Here is a 21,458-nt window from a genome sequence, read left to right as displayed (position 1 = left end):
TTGATTGGTCTTTTTAACTGTCCAGTGAGGAGGGCAGGTCTTTTAAGTAGAGTCTGCAAACTGTTGGCAATGGGATGTGGCACCCGCTGCAGCTCTGACAGAGTGACCATTGGATTCTTGGTCACCTCCCTGACTAAGGCCCTTCTCCCCCGATTGATCAGTTTAGATGGCCGGCCAGCTCTTGGAAGAGTCCTGGTGGTTTCAAACTTCTTCCACTTACGGATGATGGAGTTCACTGTGCTCATTGGGACCTTCATAGCAGCAGAAATTTTTCTGTAACCTTTCCCAGATTTGTGCCTCGAGACAATCCTGTTTCGGAGGTCTACAGACAATTCCTTTGACTTCATGCTTGGTTTGTGCTCTGACATGAACTGTCAACTGTGGGACCTTCTATAGACAGGTGTGTGCCTTTCCAAATCATGTTCAATCAACTGAATTTACCACGGGTGGACTCCAATTAAGCTGCAGAAACATCTCAAGGATGATCAGGGGAAACAGGATGCACCTGAGTTCAATTTTGAGCTTCATGGCAAAGGCTGTGAATACTTATGTACATGTGCTTTCTCAGTTTTTTTATTTTTAATAAATTTGCAAAAATCTCAAACCTTTTTCACGTTGTCATTATGGGGTGTTGTGTGTAGAATTCTGAGGAAAAAAATTAATTTAAACCATTTTGGAATAAGGCTGTAACATAACAAAATGTGGAAAAAGTGATGCGCTGTGAATACTTTCCGGATGCACTGTATTTTCAAGAATTTTGGAAATGAAGGGTAGATTAGAAATAGGACAAAAATTACTGAAATTAGTCGGATTGGCACCAGGTTTTTTCAGTATTGGGGTTATTGAAGCAGTTTTAAAAGATGAAGGAACAGTACCAGTAGTCAGAGAAGAGTGGATTATAGCAGAAATAAGAGGGACCAGAGAGGAGAGGCAGGCTTTGACCAGAACTGTAGGGAGGGGGTCCAGTTGACAGGGGGATGGCTTAGACTTACAGACAAGATCAGAGATTTCTGAGAAAGTAGGAAGTTGAAAAGAGGAAAATGAGTGAGTTGGTGGGTGAAATTCAAATGAAGTACTGGAGGAATCTGTACTGAGAGACTGATTAGTCTTCTGGATTTTTTCATTAAAAAAGGACATAAGGGAATTGCAAAAATCAGTTGAGTAAAGGTGAGAAGGTAAAGAATATGGGGGTTGTGTGATATTATTAAGCAGTGAAAACAATGAGTTGGTGTTACCTTCATTGGAAGAAATAATGTGAGTATAATAGTTAGATTTAGTTTGGGCAATACAGTCCTTGTAATAAAGTATATGGTTTTTGTACATCTCTTTGTGAACAAAGAGTCCATTTTTTTTATACAGCCATTCAAGTTGCCGGCCTTTGGCTTTCAAAAGCCGACGTTCAGGCGTGAACCAGGGAGCAGAAAAGGAGAAAGAAACAGATCTAGTTTTTAATGGAACAACAGAGTTAAGAATACCATTAAGTCCAGTGTTATTGTGAGACCATTTCTTCAGGAGTGGATAAATTATGAATGTCCATAAGGGAATCAATACTAGAGGAAAGAGAGTCTTAAGTTAATATTCTTAATATTATGGAAAGACATGAGACGGGGGAAAGCTTTGTATTGGAAAGTGCAAGTTTAACATTGAATGAAATAAGAAAATGATCAGTTATGGGGAGTTCATCTGCATTACAGTCAAGCGGGGTAACTCCAGAACAGCAAATCAAATCCAAAATATGTACACTATATTGCCAAAAGTATTGGGACGCCTGCCTTTAACACTCGCACGAACTTTAATGACATCCCATTCTTAATACATAGGCTTTAATATGGAGTTGGCCCACCTTTTGCAGCTATAACAGCTTCAACTCTTGTGAGAAGGCTTTCCACAAGCTTTAGGAGTGTGTTTATTGGAATTTCTGACCATTCTTTCAGTAGAGTATTTCTGAGGTCAGACATTGATTTTGGCTCAGTCTCCACTCCAATTCATCCTAGAGGTGTTCTGTCGGGTTGAGGTCAGGGCTCTGTGCTGTCCAGTTAAGTTCCTCCACACCAAACTCGCTCATCTATTTCTTTATATACCTTGTTTTGTGCACTGGTGCACAGTCATGTTGGAACAGGAAGGGGCCATCACCAAACTGTTAGAAGCATGAAATTGTCCAAAATGGCTTTGTATGCTGAAACATTAAGAGTTCCTTTCACTGGAACTAAGGGCCCAAGCCCAACCCCAGAAAAACAACCCCACACCATAATCACCGCTCCACAAAACTTTACACTTGGCACAGTGCAGTTAGGCAAGTACCGTTGTCCTGGCAACTGCCAAACTCAGACTCGTCCATCGGATTGTGTGATTTGTCACTCCAGAGGAAACGTCTTCACTGCATTACACCACTGCATCCGACCGTTTGCATTGCACTTGGTGACATAAGGCTTGGATGCAGCTGCTCACCCATTACATAAGCTTTCTACGCACTGTTCTTGAGCTTTTGGAGGTCTGTAGCCATTGACTCTGCAGAAAGTTGCAGACTTCTGCACACTGTGTGCCACAGCATGCACTGTCCCTGCTCTGTGATTTTACGTGGCCTACCACTTCTAGGCTGAGTTTCTGTTGTTCCCAATTGCTTCCACTTTGTTATAATACCATCAACAGTTGACCATGGAATATTTAGTAGCAAGGAAATTTCACGAATGGACTTATTGCACAGGTGGCATCCTATCACGGTACCACTCTTGAATTCACTGAGCTCCTGAAAGCGACCTATTCTTTCACAAATGTTCGTAGAAGCAGTCTGCATGCCTAGGTGCTTCATTTAATATGCCTGTGGCCATGGAAGTGATTGGAACACCTGAATTCAATGATTTGGAGGGGTGTCTAAATACTTTTGGCAATAGTGTACAACGTGTAGTATATATCTTTCATTTCTTTTACTGTTATTACTATAATTGCAATGCTCACTTTTCCTTTTTATTATGCATTGTTTGCCTACTGTTTTTATTCTTTTGCTATGTAAATCTCTGGAAAGCATTTCTTGGGCTTTCAAGTGAAAGCTTGCATATTGTAATCTTTTTAGTTAGCTAATAAAAGGTGTAATTTTGCTTGACTTCTCACTACATTCATAATGGCTAACACGGTACAACACACTAGTACTTGGGCTTTCAAAAAGTATACCTTGAAGAAACCGCTCAAGAGCATGTTTTTCACCAATCATTTTTATATCTCTTTTAATTTTTATTAGATGTAGTTCTTTGTGCGCATCACTCATTTTGCTGGGGTCTGTGTCTGCCAGCCACTATCATCTCATTTACAGTTGCTGTCTGTCTATGTTTGCCTTTTTTATTCAATGAAAGAGAAAGTTCTTGATTCATTACTGCACCAATCCCAGATTATAATATATGTATACATGTAAATTAAAGATATGATTAATGATTTACATAATATTTAATGGTTCCAAATTATGCATGTGCATATACAACCCCAATTCCAATGAAGTTGGGACGTTGTGTAAAACGTAAATAAAAACAGAACACAATGATTTGCAAATCCTTTTCAACCTATATTCAATTGAATACACTACGAAGACAAGATATCGAATGTTCAAACTGATACACTTTATTGTTGTTTTGCAAATCTTCACTCATTTTGAATGATGCCTGCAACACGTTCCAAAAAAGCTGGGACGGGGCAGCAAAAGACTGAGAAAGTTGAGGAATGTTCAAAAAACACCTGTTTTGAACATTCCACATACATTTTATTGTTGTTTTGCAAATCTTCACTCATTTTGAATGATGCCTGCAACACATTCCAAAAAATCTGGGACGGGGCAGCAAAAGACTGGGAAAGTTGAGGAATGTTCAAAAAACACCTGTTTTGAACATTCCACATACACTTTATTGTTGTTTTGCAAATCTTCACTCATTTTGAATGATGCCTGCAACATGTTCCAAAAAAGCTGGGACGGGCCAGCAAAAGAATGGGAAAGTTGAGGAATGTTCAAAAAACACCTGTTTTGAACATTCCACAGGTGAACAGGTTAATTGGAAACAGGTGTTTATCATGATTGGGTATAAAAGGAGCATCCCCAAAAGGCTCAGTCGTTTACAAGCAAGGATGGGGCAAGCTTCACCACTTTGTGAACAACTGCATGGGCAAATAGTCCAGCAGTTTAAGAACAACGTTTCTCAATGTACAATTGCAAGGAATCTAGGGATTTCATCATCTACTGTCCATAATATCATCAAAAGTTTCAGAGAATCTGGAGAAATCTCTGCACGTAAGTGGCAAGGCCGAATACCAAAACTGGATGCCCGTGACCTTCAATCCCACAGGCAGCACTGCATTAAAAACCAACATCATTCTGTAAAGGATATTACCACATGGGCTCAGGAATCCATATTACTAACCGAGAATGCTAAACCGGATGATGGACGCAGGCACATCCGGCCATGGGCCGTAGCTGCAAAAAGACGTACTGCGCAGGCGCAAAAAGAGTCCGCGAGAGTCGGCTGAGGAGCCGAGAAAGGCGGACAAAAGAGGGCGAGAGAGGCGGATGAGGGGCCGCGAGAGGCGCAGGCGCAAAAAGAGTCCACGAGAGTCGGAGAAAGGCGGAGAAAAGAGGCCGACAAAGGCGGATGAGGGGCCGCGAGTGGCGGACAAGACCACAGAAAAAAGGAGTGAGCACATACAAAAAGGAGAAATGAGGCGCAAAGTCAAACGCAGGAAAAGCACGAAACACATTGCACACAAAACTAGACCCGAAAAAAAAAAAAAAAAAAAAAAAGAGGCTCGCGCACAACAGCAAGGCACCGCCCCCCCCCCTACAGGCACCGGACGGGACACACACCAAGAGGGGGATTCAACAAGCCCATGGAACACAAAAAAAAGAACACAAAACCACCCCACAGACCCTACAAGCGAGGGACGGGACACACACAAAGAGGGGGATTCAACAAGACACAGGAACACAAAAAGAAAGAAGACGCTCGCGCAACAACAATCCCCCCCCCCCGCCCCCCACCCACATCCATAAGAAGTCACACCCAAAGCCACATATTCTAAAGTGAACGTCAGCACCTTCACACTAGACAGCATAGGTGTCAGCATTGGTGGATCTCCTTACAATAAAGCACTATTAACCGTTCAACTGCAGAAAAGGAAACATATTAACAGTGACTGCGACCCTCCTTATTACTTATCCATATTTCGGATGCTGAGAAAGAAACAAGTCATGAATACACGGTCACGGGTACAAAACGAAAAGGAAAGGATAACAGGAACAAACACACGAACACGAAAGAAACAACAAAATAGACGGCTATGCAGCATAGGTGGATCTCATTACCATAAGGCACTATTAACCGTTCAACCGCAGAAAAGTCTCCATATTAACAGTGAGTGCAATACTTCTTATTACTTATCCATATTTCTAAAAGAAAAAATGTCTCGACTCCAAAAACGCAAAGCTCAACTAAAGCTTCTAACTAACGATGTACCTAAAAGTAAAAACTTTATGAACTGCGTTAGATCCTACAATAGTTCATTTGCTTTTAGTAAATATCAGGCCACCAAAAGGCAATGGCCCATACTGCTTTCCCATATGTGCACAAATACTGCATCGCATTGGAACAGTGCACCCTGAAACAAATCAACAACGCAAATATGCACAAATCTACATCCTGGATCCACATGATGCAAACTATCAATCAAAGTGCTGCATCGCAACAGGCACGGATTCAAAACGAAACACCTCCCGTCTCAGACATACGTTAACGGCAAGGAAGGCTACAACGGGCGTCTCACACAGCACAGGCAAATCGATTACAGCTCCAAAACAACACGTCCCAAATACTACACATGCAACAACGCGCCTCTCAAACGGCACAAGCAAAACATACACCGGGAAAATTCATTCGGATTAATGAATGTCATTTGCAATCATTGTCATTCAGTTCACTTCCCTGAAGAAACAACTGGCAATACAAGTAATACATTTAGACGTTGTTGTCAAAAGGGTCAAATTAGACTGCCTTCTTTACATTCATATACTGAATATCTACAGAAGATTCTAACTGACGATGTACCTGAAAGTGAAATCTTTATCAACTGCATTAGATCCTACAAATCGGTATCCACTATGAACATTAACGGTGGCACTGCATGTGACATCCGTCTTCAAAAAATGTTGTTTATTGATGAATGTACAATGGCATGAAGTCACTTACTCAACACCATTCATAAACTTCTACAAACGTTTATGAATAATAATATTCGATTTGGAGGAAAGGTACTTTTATTAGGAGGAGATTTTAAACAGTGATTAGCTATTCTTCCAGATGCCATGCACTCAGCTATTGTTCAGTGCACCTTAAAATACGCAGACAATTGGCATTGCTTTCAAAAGATACAGTTAGTAAAAAAGATACGATGTCCAGAACCAGATCATAACAATTGCTTATTACAACTGAGAGATGGTACACTCACCAATACAGATGGACTTCAGCCACATATTATTACAATTCCTCAAGCCTTTATCTGCGACGACTTAGTTACAGAGAGATTTGGAACAGCAATCTCATTAGACCAAATGCCCCTTTTAACACAACGCACTATATTATGTCCAAAAAATATTAATGTGGAAAACATAGATACCCAAGTCATTCCATTACTTCCTGGAGAGACACAACTCTTTCTAAGCTCTGACAAAGTTGACTCTGATCACGATAATGACCATCTTCATTGACCTTACAAGTTCTGACCTGGAATTACCTTTTACACTTAAACGGCGTGTACAAAGAAATTTTCCAATAAACCTTTACACTGTGCCACACACTTTATTGTTTGCTTTCTATTTGCATCATCTACACCGTCACACTATTCTATATCTCATTCATACATCACGCTCTTTGTCATTCCCAACACCAGGGGTTGGCGAGCGAAGCGAGCAGGGGGTGGAGCCCCCTAGTACTTCAGAAAACCATTGTCAGTTAACACAGTTCATTGCTACATCTACAAGTGCAAGTTAAAACTCAACCATGCAAAGTGAAAGCCATATATCAACAACACCCAGAAATGCCGCCAGCTTCTCTGGGCCCGAGCTCATCTGAGATGGACTGATGCAAAGTGGAAAAGTGTGCTGTGGTCTGACTAGTCCACATTTCAAATTGTTTTTTGAAATCATGGATGTCGTGTCCTCCGAGCCAAAGAGGAAAAGGACCATCCGGATTGTTATCAGTGCAAAGTTCAAAAGCCAGCATCTGTGATGGTATGGGGATGTGTTAGTGCCCATGGCATGGGTAACTTGCACATCTGTGAAGGCACCATTAATGCTGAAAGGTACATACAGGTTTTGGAGGAACATATGCTGCCATCCAAACGACGTCTTTTTCAGGGACGTCCCTGCTTATTTCAGCAGAACAATGCAAAGCCACATTCTCCATGTGTTACAACAGTGTGGCTTCGTAGTAAAAGAGTGCGGGTACTAGACTGGCCTGCCTGCAGTCCAGACCTGTCTCCCATTGAAAATGTGTGGCGCATCATGAAGCCCAAAATACGACAATGGAGACCCCAGATTGTTGAGCAACTGAAGTTGTACATCAAGCAAGAATGGGAAAGAATTCCACCTACACAGCTTCAACAATTAGTGTCCTCAGTTCCCGAACGCTTATTGAGCGTTGTTAGTGTTGTTAAAAGGAAAGGTGATATAACACAGTGGTAAACATGCCCCTGTCCCAGCTTTTTTGGAACGTGCATCAAATTCAAAATGAGTGAAGATTTGCAAAACAACAAAGTTTATCAGTTTGAACATTCAATATTTTGTCTTTGTAGTGTATTCAATTGAATATAGGTTGAAAAGGATTTGCAAATCATTGTATTCTGTTTTTATTTACATTTTACACAATGTCCCAACTTCATTGGAATTGGGCTTGTACATGATTTTTCTTATCTATAATTGTGATTCATTGTAATGCATGCAGGCATTCATTTATAATATTTACCAGTATTTGGGCAACTCATATTTTGCATCCAGTGTTATTAATAGCTCCTTGAATCCTTCTTATTTCTTCCTTTTCTGATCTTCACCCATTTGTTTTTTCTCACACTCATCACCACCACCATCAGCAGGCAGCATGTTGTGGAGTTGATATGGGCATGATTAGAAAGGACAGTGGAGACTTTGCAGATTTTAATTGTCAGGAGATGTTTTTGAAAGTCAGAACTACTAAACATTGTGGGGTTTTTTTAACCTAAAGTCAATATTTTCTTAAAAATACTAGTAAAACCTAGTATTTTGAGCCCCATTACAACTGCAACATCTAATCATATACTGCTCGTATAATGCAGAATTTACAAATTTTAGCCTGGTTTAGATGGCATGTCTTCCATGCCTTGCCACTAGCAGTGAACATCATTAAGTTGTACCTGCAGGTAGATAGTTATAGACTAACATAGGTAGACTGACATTCCACAGGAGCATCATTTGCATGTTAAGGTACATGCCTGAATTTCAGTATGGGAAGGTTACATCCAGTATGAATGCATACGCATCATTTGACATTCTTTGTACCACGTCATATCACAGTGTTTCTGTAAATATGTTCTTAACCGTAGAAGCAACCTTAGATGAAATCACTGGGTGTTGTATTAATATTTTTTGTATTATTTCATGCAACTGATCTTCCATCACCTTTTCTAAATAGCTGCAATGCAAATGTCGACATTGTTGAATCTCTTAAATTTTGTTTAGAAACTGTGATTGATATACTGTATATATGCAGTACTGTGCAAATGTTTTATGGAGGGGGTGAAAAAATGCTGTAACCTAAGAATGCTTACATAAGTAGAAGTGTTAATAGTTTATTTTTATCAGTTAACAATGCAAAGTGAGTGAACAGAAGAGAAATCTAAATTATATCAACATTTGGTATGATCACCCTTTGTCTTCAAAACAGCGTCAATCCTTCTAGGTAAACTGGTACACAGTTTTTGAAGGAACTCGGCCGGTAGAGTCCATTCAGCCCCCCCTGCTCACAAGGGGCTGGCAGTGGTTATGAGCTGGCTGCTCAACGAATGTACGGCACTGACTGATCAGCTCCTGCGTGCTCGCAAATGGCACTGGGAAATGACTATAGCCAGTTGTGGCGGTTTAAGGGTTAGTAATGAAAAAAATTAATTTCATACTGTTCTTAATTTATTAAAATGGACAGCCACAGAGCATAAAAATAATGCATATGTACTCAGAACATATAAATTGTCCCATACTTGTTATTATAACATGATAAGAGTTAACGTACTGGCCCTAAATTGTCACAGGAAGAGAAACTATCATTTCAAAAGATGTTAAATTGATTTTAAATGTTTACTCTGTACATCTCACTTAATTTTTTTTTCCTAACGGTTGAAATTTATTTTAAGTGTCTCAGCAGAGTCCACTGTAAGACTGAGAATTTCTATGGTATGTACATAACAGAACATTTTTGGGTCAGGAGTTATAAAGTAGGATATTCTGGGAGTTGCATACACAGTACAGTATGTTGACAACAGCATTTGGCTGTTTTCATCACAAGTTTATTAACTTTTCATATGCAAGTAAATATGTTGACAACCTTGATGTTTCTTAAATAATCAGAGGAGGAAAAATAAATGTGTATTGCAGAAATTAACTTTGGATAATTAACATGAAGCAAACAAAGAGCTCACAGGACTCATGAATGTGGCAGCTTGTGACAAAGTGGTTTCAGTTTAGAATGGAGCATAGAAGCAATTAGTTTTGTTATGCAGGTACCAATAAAATATATATATCCTTTACTTATTCACAGATAGCTCAGAGAAACTCCCAGTTCTTTGTATTGTATTTATAATCGCTTTCGGTGAAAAATATTCTACCATGGTACTGTTTTTTTTCCTACTACCTTTACTAAATATTTCATTTTATTTTTACTTTTAAATGTGTTTTTCCTTTAGGCCTCATAAGAATGTAACTTTTAACCTGATAAACACTGAAGTATGATATATCATTACATTGTATATTATTAAATATTTGAAAACTGAACTTTTTTTTTTTTTTTTTTTTTTTTACTATGCCAAGGAAAGACAGGTGTTTAATGCAACATTCAACTAAGTAACATAAACTAAGATTATAAAACACTTTATTATGCCTAAGTAGCACAGATACTCATTAAATCACAAACCATTTAGGAAGCCCAGATTTGTAATTTACAGATTTACATGCAAACTTGGAATAACCGTTGACTTTAGGTAAGAGTCTAAGTAAAAGCAGAACTTAGCTGGGACAAAAACCAATAACCACAGTGGTCCCCCAAGACTGACCTTAAAGACTACCAGAGCTTAATAGTGACTTGCAGTTTTGTTTGTCATTTACATCTTATTTTTAATTAGCAGTTGGATAAGAAAACAGCAGTTAAAAACAGTGAATGCAAATGTTTACGACTAAAAGAAGCAATTAGAAACTCGAGGATCTTAACCTGCAAGTTAACTAAATTAATGCACAAAAATGTTGCTTGAGCAATAAGTGGTTGAAAAGTAATAATTGTCTTTGAATTGAGAAGCTCGCTTGAAATGAAGATCTACAAAAAGTACAGCCCACTAGGACCACACTTGAAGATCTCTCCTATAATTGCATACTGTGTAGTGTTAGTAATATAGTGATGTATAGCTTATTAAAACTTAATTTGAAAGTGAGCTGCCTATATGTAAAAAGTGGTGGAGGGATGCATAGTGTTTTCCCTTTGTTCAATAATAAAGTTTTCAATTGCTCTTGTTATAAAGTTTTCAATTGCTCTTGTTCATTAATTTCATTAATTTTAATCAGCTCATTGTAAATCTGCACATACACGCACTAAAGTGGTTAAAGTATTAGTTTAAAATCAGATTGCGTGATTATGATTTTTAGACATGCTCCACTTGGATCTAATTTCATTGTTTACTGTGGATGTCAGGCAGCTATCTGGTGGTTATTAGTCAATACTTGTATAAAAGACTTTTGTATCTGAGCAATTTAAAAGTTACTTTGTACATGAGATATATGTGAATTTCCCATTGGGATTAATAAAGTATCTATCTATCTATCTATCTATCTATCTATCTATCTATCTATCTATCTATCTATCTATCTATCTATCTATCTATCTATCTATCTATCTATCTATCTATCTATCTATCTATCTATCTATCTATCTATCTATCTATCTATCTATCTATCTATCTATCTATCTATCTATCTATATCACCTTGCAGACCCCTTCACTTAAACTTTAAAGAGCCACTGATAAGCATCCAACCTGATTTGCTAATGTACAGTAAATTAATCCCTTCAAAACCATCTTCTAACAGATTAACCATCATTCAGTGCATGCAAACATGTAACACTTAGTCAACTGGAAACAAAGTGCCACATGTTTTTATGTTGTTACTGCATTAGACAAAATCACCAGCACCACTGCCACTACTGTAAGGGAAATTAACCTTTCGATATAGCATGCATGTCTATTTTGATCAATGTAACTTAGATGTTTCAGTGTTTGGTAGTTTATCCTGTTTAATAGTTAAGAGCATTGTGCTAATTATGGTGGTATTCTTAGTGTTTGTGGCAGGTTTCATTGCAGCCAATCATGAATGATACATTTTGCAAAGGCTAGAGGACAATAGCAACAGTATTGATTTTTATGCTATTAATAGCATGTCATGCTTGCAGAGTTTTTTTTTCCCCCTGCTATTATATTTTAAGTGCCATAATTGTTCAATTTGGGAGCATTTTTGCCCTTTGCCCCCAATTAATTTAGACATGTTTGGCATCCTGTGTTGGGTGTTTATTAGTTGGAAGTCCAAGTATTGATTTGGCCTTTCTGGAATGTTGTCTTGGAAGCAACTCTATTTTGACTACAGACTGCACATTCTAGGTCAGGGGTGTTGAACACCAGGCCTGGAGGGCCAGAGTGGCTTCAGGTTCTAACCCTTTTCCTAATCAGTGACTAGTTTTCACTGCTAATGACCTTATTTTCCCTTCATTTTAATAGCCCTGTTTTTAAGGACTCAGTCCACTGAATTGATTCTTTTCATCATTAAATGACAGCCAAACAGAAATGAGATGTGAAACGAGCCAACAGATAATCAGCTAAATTGGGGCTTCAAACTGCGACCAATTTCACTCCCACCAGTTTCTAAATGAGAAGCAGATTCTTGCCTATTAATTAAACCCATTATTGAATTCCATGGGTTGTTGCTGCTCTCATTCTGTCACAGGAGACGGTTCTAAAACTTTTGATTTTCTGTTTTTTTCTAAGAACACAGTCAAAATGTTTTTGTGACCTGTGATGAGCACAGATGAGCTGGTCATGTGGCAGCTTGTTTTGTGTCTCATTATTGTTTGGCTGCTAATTAAGGAAAAAGAAACAACTAAGTGGCCTGAGTTAAGTTAATTATACCTAAGGCAAAAGAAGTTAATTAGCAGCAAAAACTGGTCACTAACTGAGAAGTTGGTTAGAATGAAAACCTGTAGCCCTCCAGGACTGGATTTCGACATCTCTGTTCAAGGTTGTTGTCCTGCCTTTGTCTCCTCAATTCTTCCAGATTCTGACAGAAGGGAATACCTCTGACATGATTTTCACATCAATAATGAAGTAATTTTCTGAATACAGTAATCCCTCGCTATATCGCGCTTCGACTTTCGCGGCTTCACTCTATCGCGAATTTTATATGTAAGCATATTTAAATATATATCGCGGATTTTTTTGCTGGTTCGCGGATTTCTGCGGACAATGGGTCTTTTAATTTCTGGTACATGCTTCCTCAGTTGGTTTGCCCAGTTGATTTCATACAAGGGACGCTATTGGCAGATGGCTGAGAAGCTACCCAATCAGAGCATGTATTACGTATTAAATAAAACTCCTCGAATATATTGTGAGCACAGGGGCTGTTCGCACCCCTAGAAGATACGGCCGCTCCTCAAAAAACGCTGAAAGATTACCTTCACATTGCTCTCTTCCTTGCTGGGCTCTGACATTATGTGCTCCTGACGGAGGGGGTGTGAGCAGGGGGGGCTGTTCGCACCACTAGACGAAACGGACGCTCCTCTAAAAAAATGCTGAAAAGGTACCTTTACATTGCTCCCTTCCTAGCAGCTGCGTTGTCCTGCGGTGCTTCGCATACTTAAAAGCCAAACAGCCCTATTGATTTCTGGTTGTTTGCTTTTTTTTTCTCTATCTCTCTGACATTATCTCCTCCTGACGCGCACTCCTTTGAAGAGGAAGATATGTTTGCATTCTTTTAATTGTGAGACGGAACTGTCATCTCTGTCTTGTCATGGAGCACAGTTTAAACTTTTGAAAAAGAGACAAATGTTTGTTTGCAGTGTTTGAATAAAGTTCCTGTCTCTCTACAACCTCCTGTGTTTCTGTGCAAATCTGTGACCCAAGCATGACAATATAAAAATAACCATATAAACATATGGTTTCTACTTTGCGGATTTTCACCTTTCGCGGGGGGGGTCTGGAACGCAACCCCCGCGATAGAGGAGGGATTACTGTATACTACTTAGTGTATTTTAACTAAACTCATGTGGGAAGGTTTTAAATGCTTTGAAATATTGCAAAAAAAGATTAGTCTCTATCTTGTATGTCCATATAATACAAAAGTACCATTTAACATTAGGTATGTTGTCCTTTATCATGCTAGAATAATTGAGTGTGTCTCTGTGTTTGTATAAATATGTAAAAGTTAAGATTTGCTAACTATGAAGCCCAGTTTTTATTTTATCATATGCTACAGAGAAAAACAAAGTTACATTTTCATATGGACATTCACAAAAGCGAATTCTTTTATGTTTTGTTACAGCCTTTAACTGTTGTTAATGGAAAAGAACTAGAAAAGCCATTTGTTGTCCAGCTCTGTGATCAATGGGGAAATCCATCAACTGAAGCACAAGTGAAAATCTTACTCGTGAAGGACAACAACTTAAAGGTAATTTACATAGTAAGAAGTGGAGTGTTGAAGTTCTAGGCTTTTCATAATGCTTTTCATAATGCTAGTGTCATTTTTGCTGTTTCATGTTAATGTAATTATATCTGGTTTAAATGTTCATGTACTTTAACTTGTGACCTGTGTGTGTGGGGGGGGGGGGGGGAAGAGGAACCCAAATTCCCAGATACAATTACATGGATAAGTCCTAGGAAAAGGCTTCTTCTTCAAACAATACAACTCTTTTCCTCTTCTTTCTTTCTTTTTTTTTTTTTTTTTTACCACCCCGGCAAGTTTTGTCCATCCTTCATCCCCGACTCCCAACTTGACTCGGTGAGGCAGAGTGGCTTCCTTTATACCAGACATGGGAGTACTTATAGTACCACCATATTGCACTCAGGAGTCACTTCCAGGTCACTCAGAACTAATCTAAAATGAGGAATTCTCCTTTCAACTGCTACCCTTGACTGCTCCCAAGAAACCCAGTAGAGCCACCTATTGTAATTACAACCCCCATGCAGCCCTACCAGAGGGAAGATGCCACCTATCATAGTTGTGGAGCACATGATCCCAGGAGGCACATTCCTTCCCTTTATCTATTAAAAAGGCTTCCTGACCAGGCAAGGAGCAAACCATTCCAGCCTGGGCGCCAACCAATCTGTGTCTTCTATGACACACATCTCTTATTTTCTTTGTTGTGTATCTTGTATCAAAGTTGTGTTGTGTGTAGAGATGTTTTAGCATTTTAGCGTAGTTATGGTCTTTTGGGATCTAATCATAAACTAGTTACAGTTTGCAGAATAAATAACTACACACTCAATGAAATATTAAACATGTCTTTATATTATGACCATTACAATTCTGGAAAAAATTATATTTGTTAAACATATGCGTAATGACAACATAGAAAGATAATGCAATCAGTATGTATAAATTAAGTAAATTATGCAATATTACCATAAAAATGGGTTTCAAAACTTATTACATCCTTGTATTAAATTCTGCAGATACTGTACCTATAAAACATCCATATTACTAACCGAAGGTTGTAAACCGGATATGGATCGAGGCGCATGCGCACTGCTGCACTGCACAGAAAACACAGAAACGAGAAAGTTGTAAACCGGATGTCACGCGCACTGCAACGAGCCCGCCACCTGTAAACTAGACTTGCTCTAACCCACTGTGCCAGTAATGTAGATCACATAACAGTCATTCAGTTTGGCGCCCGCCCCAGAGTCCAGAATCAAATGCAGCGGCGTCCCAAAACGCTGTGGCGCCCGCCCCAGAGTCAAACGCGGCGGCTTCCCGGAGTCAGTAGGTGGCGCCCAAATAACACAACGTAATGTGCTGTGGCGCCCGCCCCACAGTCAAATGCAGCGGCTTCCCAAAACGCAGTGGCTTCCCAGAGTCAGTATGTGGCGCCCAAACAACACAACCTGTGAGCTACACTTGCTCTAATCCACTGTGCCAGTAATATAGATCACATAACGGTCACAGACTCTAACCCAGCGGCTTCCCACACTCAGTGGCTGGCACACGAACACCACAACCTGTAAACTGAACTTGCTGTGCAAAACTCAGCCAGCAGTCGGTGTCAACAAAGACAACGGAATCACATCTCCACAAAACGAGACCACTTTACTACAGATATGCTTATGTAGTTAAATGACATTTCCCCAGACGCACCCACCCTCCATGATATGTCATCCATCCAGATATCGGACGGAACAGAAACTGATTGCCATTCTTGGATTTCAGATTCGCTAGCGAATCACGGGCTTACTTGTTTTCACTTAATTGAACAAAATATTTGAAAACCTTCACAGTTCTAATAAGTTCAGATCCATTACAAAATATGTAATTATTTTTACAGTATTTGATGTTATCACTGCTGCAGCTGACTTATCCAGGTTCCTGATTTAAAACACAAATACAGTGGAACCTCGGTTCACGATCATAATTCGTTCCAAACCTCTGGTCGTAAACTGATTTGGTCATGAACCGAAGCAATTTCCCCTATAGAATTGTATGTAAATACAATTAATCCGTTCCAGACTGTACGAACTGTATGTAAATATATATTTTTTTAAAGATTTTTAAGCACAGATATAGTTAATTACATGATAGAATGCACAGTGTAATAGTAAACTAATGTAAAAACATTGAATAACACTGACACAAACACCCAGGCTCCCTGCTCAGCTGCATGCGCAGACTCACTCTCTCTCAGCAGCACACGAGCCCCCCCCCCGCGAGCCCCCCCCTGTAACATTGCAGCAGTTCGCGCTATAGCCTTACAATCCGATCGCTGTATAAACACTTTTTTTTTAAATGAGTTTTAAGCACAGGGGAAAAAAAAGGAACATTTGAACAAATCCAAACTTTATTTAAAAGCCAACCAAGAAAGTAATATTACAGGAGTTCACGCTAATAGCATTACAACCCGATCGCTGTAAACACTCTTTTTAAATGAGTTTTAAGCACAGGGGGAAAAAAAAAGGAACATTTGAGCAAATCCAAAATTTATTTAAAAGCCAACCAAGAAAGTAATATTACAGGAGTTCACGCTAATAGCATTACTACCCGATCGCTGTAAACACTCTTTTTAAATGAGTTTTAAGCACGGGGGGAAAAAAAGGAACATTTGAATAAATCCGAACTTTATTTAAAAGCCAACCAAGAAAGTAACATTACAGGAGTTCACACTAATAGCATTACAACCCGATCACTGTAAACACACCTTTTAAATGAGTTTTAAGCACAGGGGAAAAAAATCAACATTTGAAAAAAGAGAAAAGTAACATTGCAGAACTTTCTTCTCACCACTCTTCACTTGCTTAGAAGCCATGGTTAACTGCAAAAGCACACGAAATACTGTAGAGCACAAAGAGTTAACAGGTAAAGCACGCACGTCTGACTGAACAATGAACAGGGAGAGGCTGAGTATGTGCTTAAATACAGTAATCGTGCGTACGAACCGGAAGGGAAATGAAACAGAGCACAATGACTTAACAGCGAAAGCACGCACGTCTGACCAAGAACAATGCAACACGCGCGGAAATCATTGGCACGCACAAACCGAAAGGGAAACTGGCTTGTTTGTATACTGAGTGTGTGGTCATGAACCGAAGCAAAAGTTTGGCGAACTTTTTGGTCATAAACCGAGTTGTACGTGTACCGAGACGTTCGTGAACCGAGGTTCCACTGTAGATGCAAATAAATTTTGGATGAAACTCTTATCACCCACATTAGGTGCATAGATATCACAATCACTTTAGAACAAAATAAAGATATTATGTCTGACACTACAATGGAATAGTTCTCTGTATTAAGATTCACACACCCCTAGTTTTCTTTGTATAGCAAGAGTGAAAAATTTGGCCAGTCCAATCCCTTTGGTCCTTGCTTATTATGTGAGTCTCCTATAAAAATACTATCTTGGCATTTAAACCTGTTAAGTGAGTGAATACTTTCTTTCTGTTTCATTCATGCTTGAGACCTTTGATATTTCCGCTCACAAAGTTCACTGGTGAGTAATAAAAACATTGCTTCTGAACTTTTGTTGACATTTTGTAGTCTTAAGTTAAGGTAGTACATTTTTACATATGAAAGCTTTGATCTAGATTCATATAATTGCCAGGTGTTATAGCTATGAAGCCTATTGTTGTGTTGGCGTTAACAGTTGTTGGGATAGGTTAAATGAGAAACCGCAAAGCTCTCTTTCACTCACTCTCCCCCTCCCAATGGTTGATTCCCAAAATTTGCCTCCCCGAGTGAGGCAGACCACACTTGTCCTCTGACATGTCAAGAGAGGCAGAGCATATCTAGAACAAAATGACCCCCAAGGCAGCAGAGTAAAAAAATTTAAAATTGAGGCATCTTGAAAGTACAGTCCCAATACAATAAACCTAATTAATGATGTTAAACAGTTCCCATGGTGAATGAGATAATATAAGATAGTACATTCCCAATACAATAAATCTAGGATATGAAGTGGAAAAAGCCCTGTAAATACCTAGCTACTTTGTAGATGTGAAAATGTACATAAATTCATTGAAAGAGATTTCAATATTATATAACTAGGAGGCTTCGCTCACCAACCCCTTAAACCCAATCCTGCCCCCTGAGCTACGCGCTTCTGTGAAGAGGGGAGCTGAATGCACCAAGGAGACGCGGTTGCTCCTCCAAAACCCCTCTTAAACGGTGATACAATGAGACACAAATGCATTTTTTTTTAACCTCCTCTTTGCTCAATCAGCTGCAGGCTTGCTACTGCTTCTGTGCCACGTTATCTGCATTTTGTGTGGCGCTTCAAACGTTTAAAAGCCTGTACAGCAGCTGTCCTTTTGTCTCACTGCCTTGTCTCTCTTCTCCCCAGACATCCTCAAACACTATTCGATCTCTTTACGCTGTTTTGTTATTTCACCGAGTAATATTTTCTGTTTGTTTGTGCTAATACGATCTTTACTATGATTTTTTTTAGACTTTCGAATTTTCCCACTTTCATTATCTCTAAATTGCTCTGCATGTGTATTGCAGCAATGTTTTTGAATTCTTTACAACGTTCTACTTTGTCTTTTTCCGGCCCCGAAAATTTAAGAAATGAGAGCACAGAAAGTGTGTCTGCCAAAAGCATTCCAACAACTGAGAGGTTAGATGACAGTGTTCTTTTTTTGAAAATAGTTGTAAGTAAGGCGTAACTTGCAAAAGTCACTGTCTCACAGGACTTGCTTCCAAAGGTTGTAAGTATAACATGACTTGACCGTCTCGCGGGATGTGAAAGTGTCTCTCTGTCTGTCTTCAAAAGATCACGTCTCGTCGCAGGAAAAAAAAGTCTTGTCTCGTCCCAAGATTTGTTTGATAATAGAGAGATAATTGAAGTTTAAAAAAATAGGTCAAAGGTAGCTGAAAAGGAAGTACAATTTATAGTTATGGCAAATGTTGCATTACAGATGGTTAAAGTTTCAAGCAGAATTTTCTTGGCCTTGTCAGAACACAGCATGACTCATGATTGTGTTTCAAAAGGATGTGCTTAGCTCTTTTTTTGTTAAAAATGTAAAACTGACTTTCAGTATTCACTTTTGATTTGGCAGGGTACAAGAGGCTGTATCTGATATCAGCACTGTGTAGACCATAGGTTCCCAACCTTTTTTGGGGTCTGAGCCCCCTTTTTCAAAGAGTGTTTCGATAGCGACCCCCTTGGGTGAACTATACTATACAATATATTGAAAAACAAGGACAGATTTTTAAATTATTTTATTAGAAGATATTAACAATATTGGTGTATTGCTCAAAGTATGATTAAAAAATATATCTATCTATTATAAAAAGAAATCCTGTCCCCTGTCCTGATAGTCTACGATACGTGATCTTCTCGGAAGATAATTTAAAGACCCGCGAGACGAAAGAGATCTGCCATGGTGCGTCTCACGAGAACATAGAACGAGAGTCTTACAAGACACACCCTACTTACAAGCAATATCAAAAAAACCAAATCAGTAGTGTAAAGGCAGTCATGCAGCACACACAGCTCCAGGGTTCTCAGTGCATATAAAGTGTATAAGGTCAGTACGGTAGAAATGAAATGAATAGGGTAGAAATGAAACGTCGACATTTAAAAGAGATTCAGATGCATTGGCAGAAAAAAGAGCAAAAAAGAATAATCGAGGTGCAAATTCAGAAAATAATGAAAGTAATTATCAGCCCGGAACAAGTGGAGTTGGAAAAAAAAGCACGTCCAATCCGGCTCAGAATTAAGTGACATTGAGTAAAAGACAAAGTAGAAATATCTGGAAAACCAAATACGGAGGTTGGCGAGCAGGGGGCAAAGCCCCCTAGTATTATTAAAAAAAATATATACATATATTATTAGTGAGAGGGCTGAGCTTGGTGTGATGACACTAACTTTTCGATTTTTGGTGCCATTTTTGTCATCAGCAATCTTAAATTGCTGCATTCCACCATTGACATTCTGTTTCTTTTCTTTGTTAATAGATTGTTGACTATGCTAAATCCTCTTTCGGCTAAATATGATGATGGGAGACTTGTAGATAGTCTAATTCGTGTTGCCATCAGGGAAAAGTAGTGTTTCTTTCCAATGAAGTGGCATATCCACGAGAATTAAAAAATTTGTTGTTTGGTGAAAGTGAAATCCACATATGTGAGCGGCACAGACGTGAAGTGGCAGGCGCATAGCGCAGGTAGGGGAGTTGGCGAGCAAAGCAAGCAGGGGGTGACCTGTTTTAATAAATAGATCCACTTAAGTTTTTCTTTGAATGTTATCTGTAGGTACCGCACTGAAATTTTAGGTTTACACTTGCTCTGAAGGAATTCCGAAACAGTCTGGTATTGATAAAAAAAACTTCTCATGTATTTATAGTCCTGTTCAATGAACCTGTCAGAACATGCATAGATTCAGTCCTCTGCACGTGCGTTAATCTTGTAAGGACTTGCATGATCTGAGAATGCATGACTTGTGCAAACTTGTAAATATAACGTACCAATACCTACTATTTAAAACGACATTTAATGGACATTTAGAATGAATGGTTGAAATATGTGTTTGATGATTTTTAGTATTAATCAAACTTTTCAGCGCGTTCTTATGAGTATTGCCCAAGGGGGCGGAGTCTGGTCCTCAACGCCCTCTTAATATGTCTTGGACCAGAAATGCCCCTTTAGATTTCTTCAGCGCCCACTGGTGGGCGGTACCGCCCCCGTTGGGAACCTTAGGTGTAGACACTGTCTAATACTGTAGTATGCGGTGCATTTAGCAACTGTTGCAGGGGAGAAATCTTGGAAAATACTAATGAGGTTATTTTCAAATATAATCTTTCTGTCTGAAAAGGGACATGAAATTTTGTTTAGCTTGTAGTTTTTCAAAATGGATAATACAGTAAGGCTTCTTGGTTTTCAAGCATTCGATAAACATTAATGATATGCTGGTGAGATCTCTGTGTTTGATTTGGCGTCCCCTCCAATTATTTTAAAGAATAGTTCAGCTATGAATTTCACTGGGTTTGGACTTTGACATTTTTCAGGGAGGCCTTCTACAGTATATCTTCCAGTGCGGGCAGTTTGTCAGTGAGCACTTTGCATTTCTGATTTTGCTGTTGTTTGTCAGCAGTGGATGTCAATTTCTCAACGATTTCAATACAAGCCGTAAACATTTTCTTAATGTCTTTAAGCTGAACAGCGAGTACTCTTAATTTTAATCTGCAACTTACTCATATTTTCCAGTATTTTTTCATCAGTTTTTCCTACAGTGTCTGTAAAGGCTGTAGTAAACTTATTACTTAAATGTTTCTCCAGGTCTTCTATATCTTGATGCTGTTTCTCATTCTTGTTTAGTGAGGGAAACGGTGGCTTTGCGTGTGTGTGTGTGTGTGTGCGCGCGCACGCGCGTGTGTGTGCGTGTGTGTGAGAGAGAGAGGGAGAGAGACAGCAAGTGAGTGCAGACTCGCTGATGTTTGCAGGCAGCTGGGAGA

General features: G+C 39.1%; 1 protein-coding gene across 1 annotated transcript in view; it reads left to right on the top strand.

Moving 5' to 3' along the window:
* Positions 1-21,458, top strand: part of smchd1 (structural maintenance of chromosomes flexible hinge domain containing 1) — a 509,382-nt gene that overhangs the window by 331,024 nt on the left and 156,900 nt on the right. Inside the window, 1 exon segment of the mRNA XM_051928888.1 lies at positions 13,846-13,971. Coding sequence (XP_051784848.1) covers positions 13,846-13,971 — 126 coding nt within the window.

Source organism: Erpetoichthys calabaricus, chromosome 6, assembly GCF_900747795.2.
Source record: "Erpetoichthys calabaricus chromosome 6, fErpCal1.3, whole genome shotgun sequence".
NCBI lineage: Eukaryota > Metazoa > Chordata > Cladistia > Polypteriformes > Polypteridae > Erpetoichthys > Erpetoichthys calabaricus.
The sequence above is the reverse complement of the archived record's forward strand: the minus strand, read 5'-3'. Positions and strand labels throughout refer to the sequence as shown.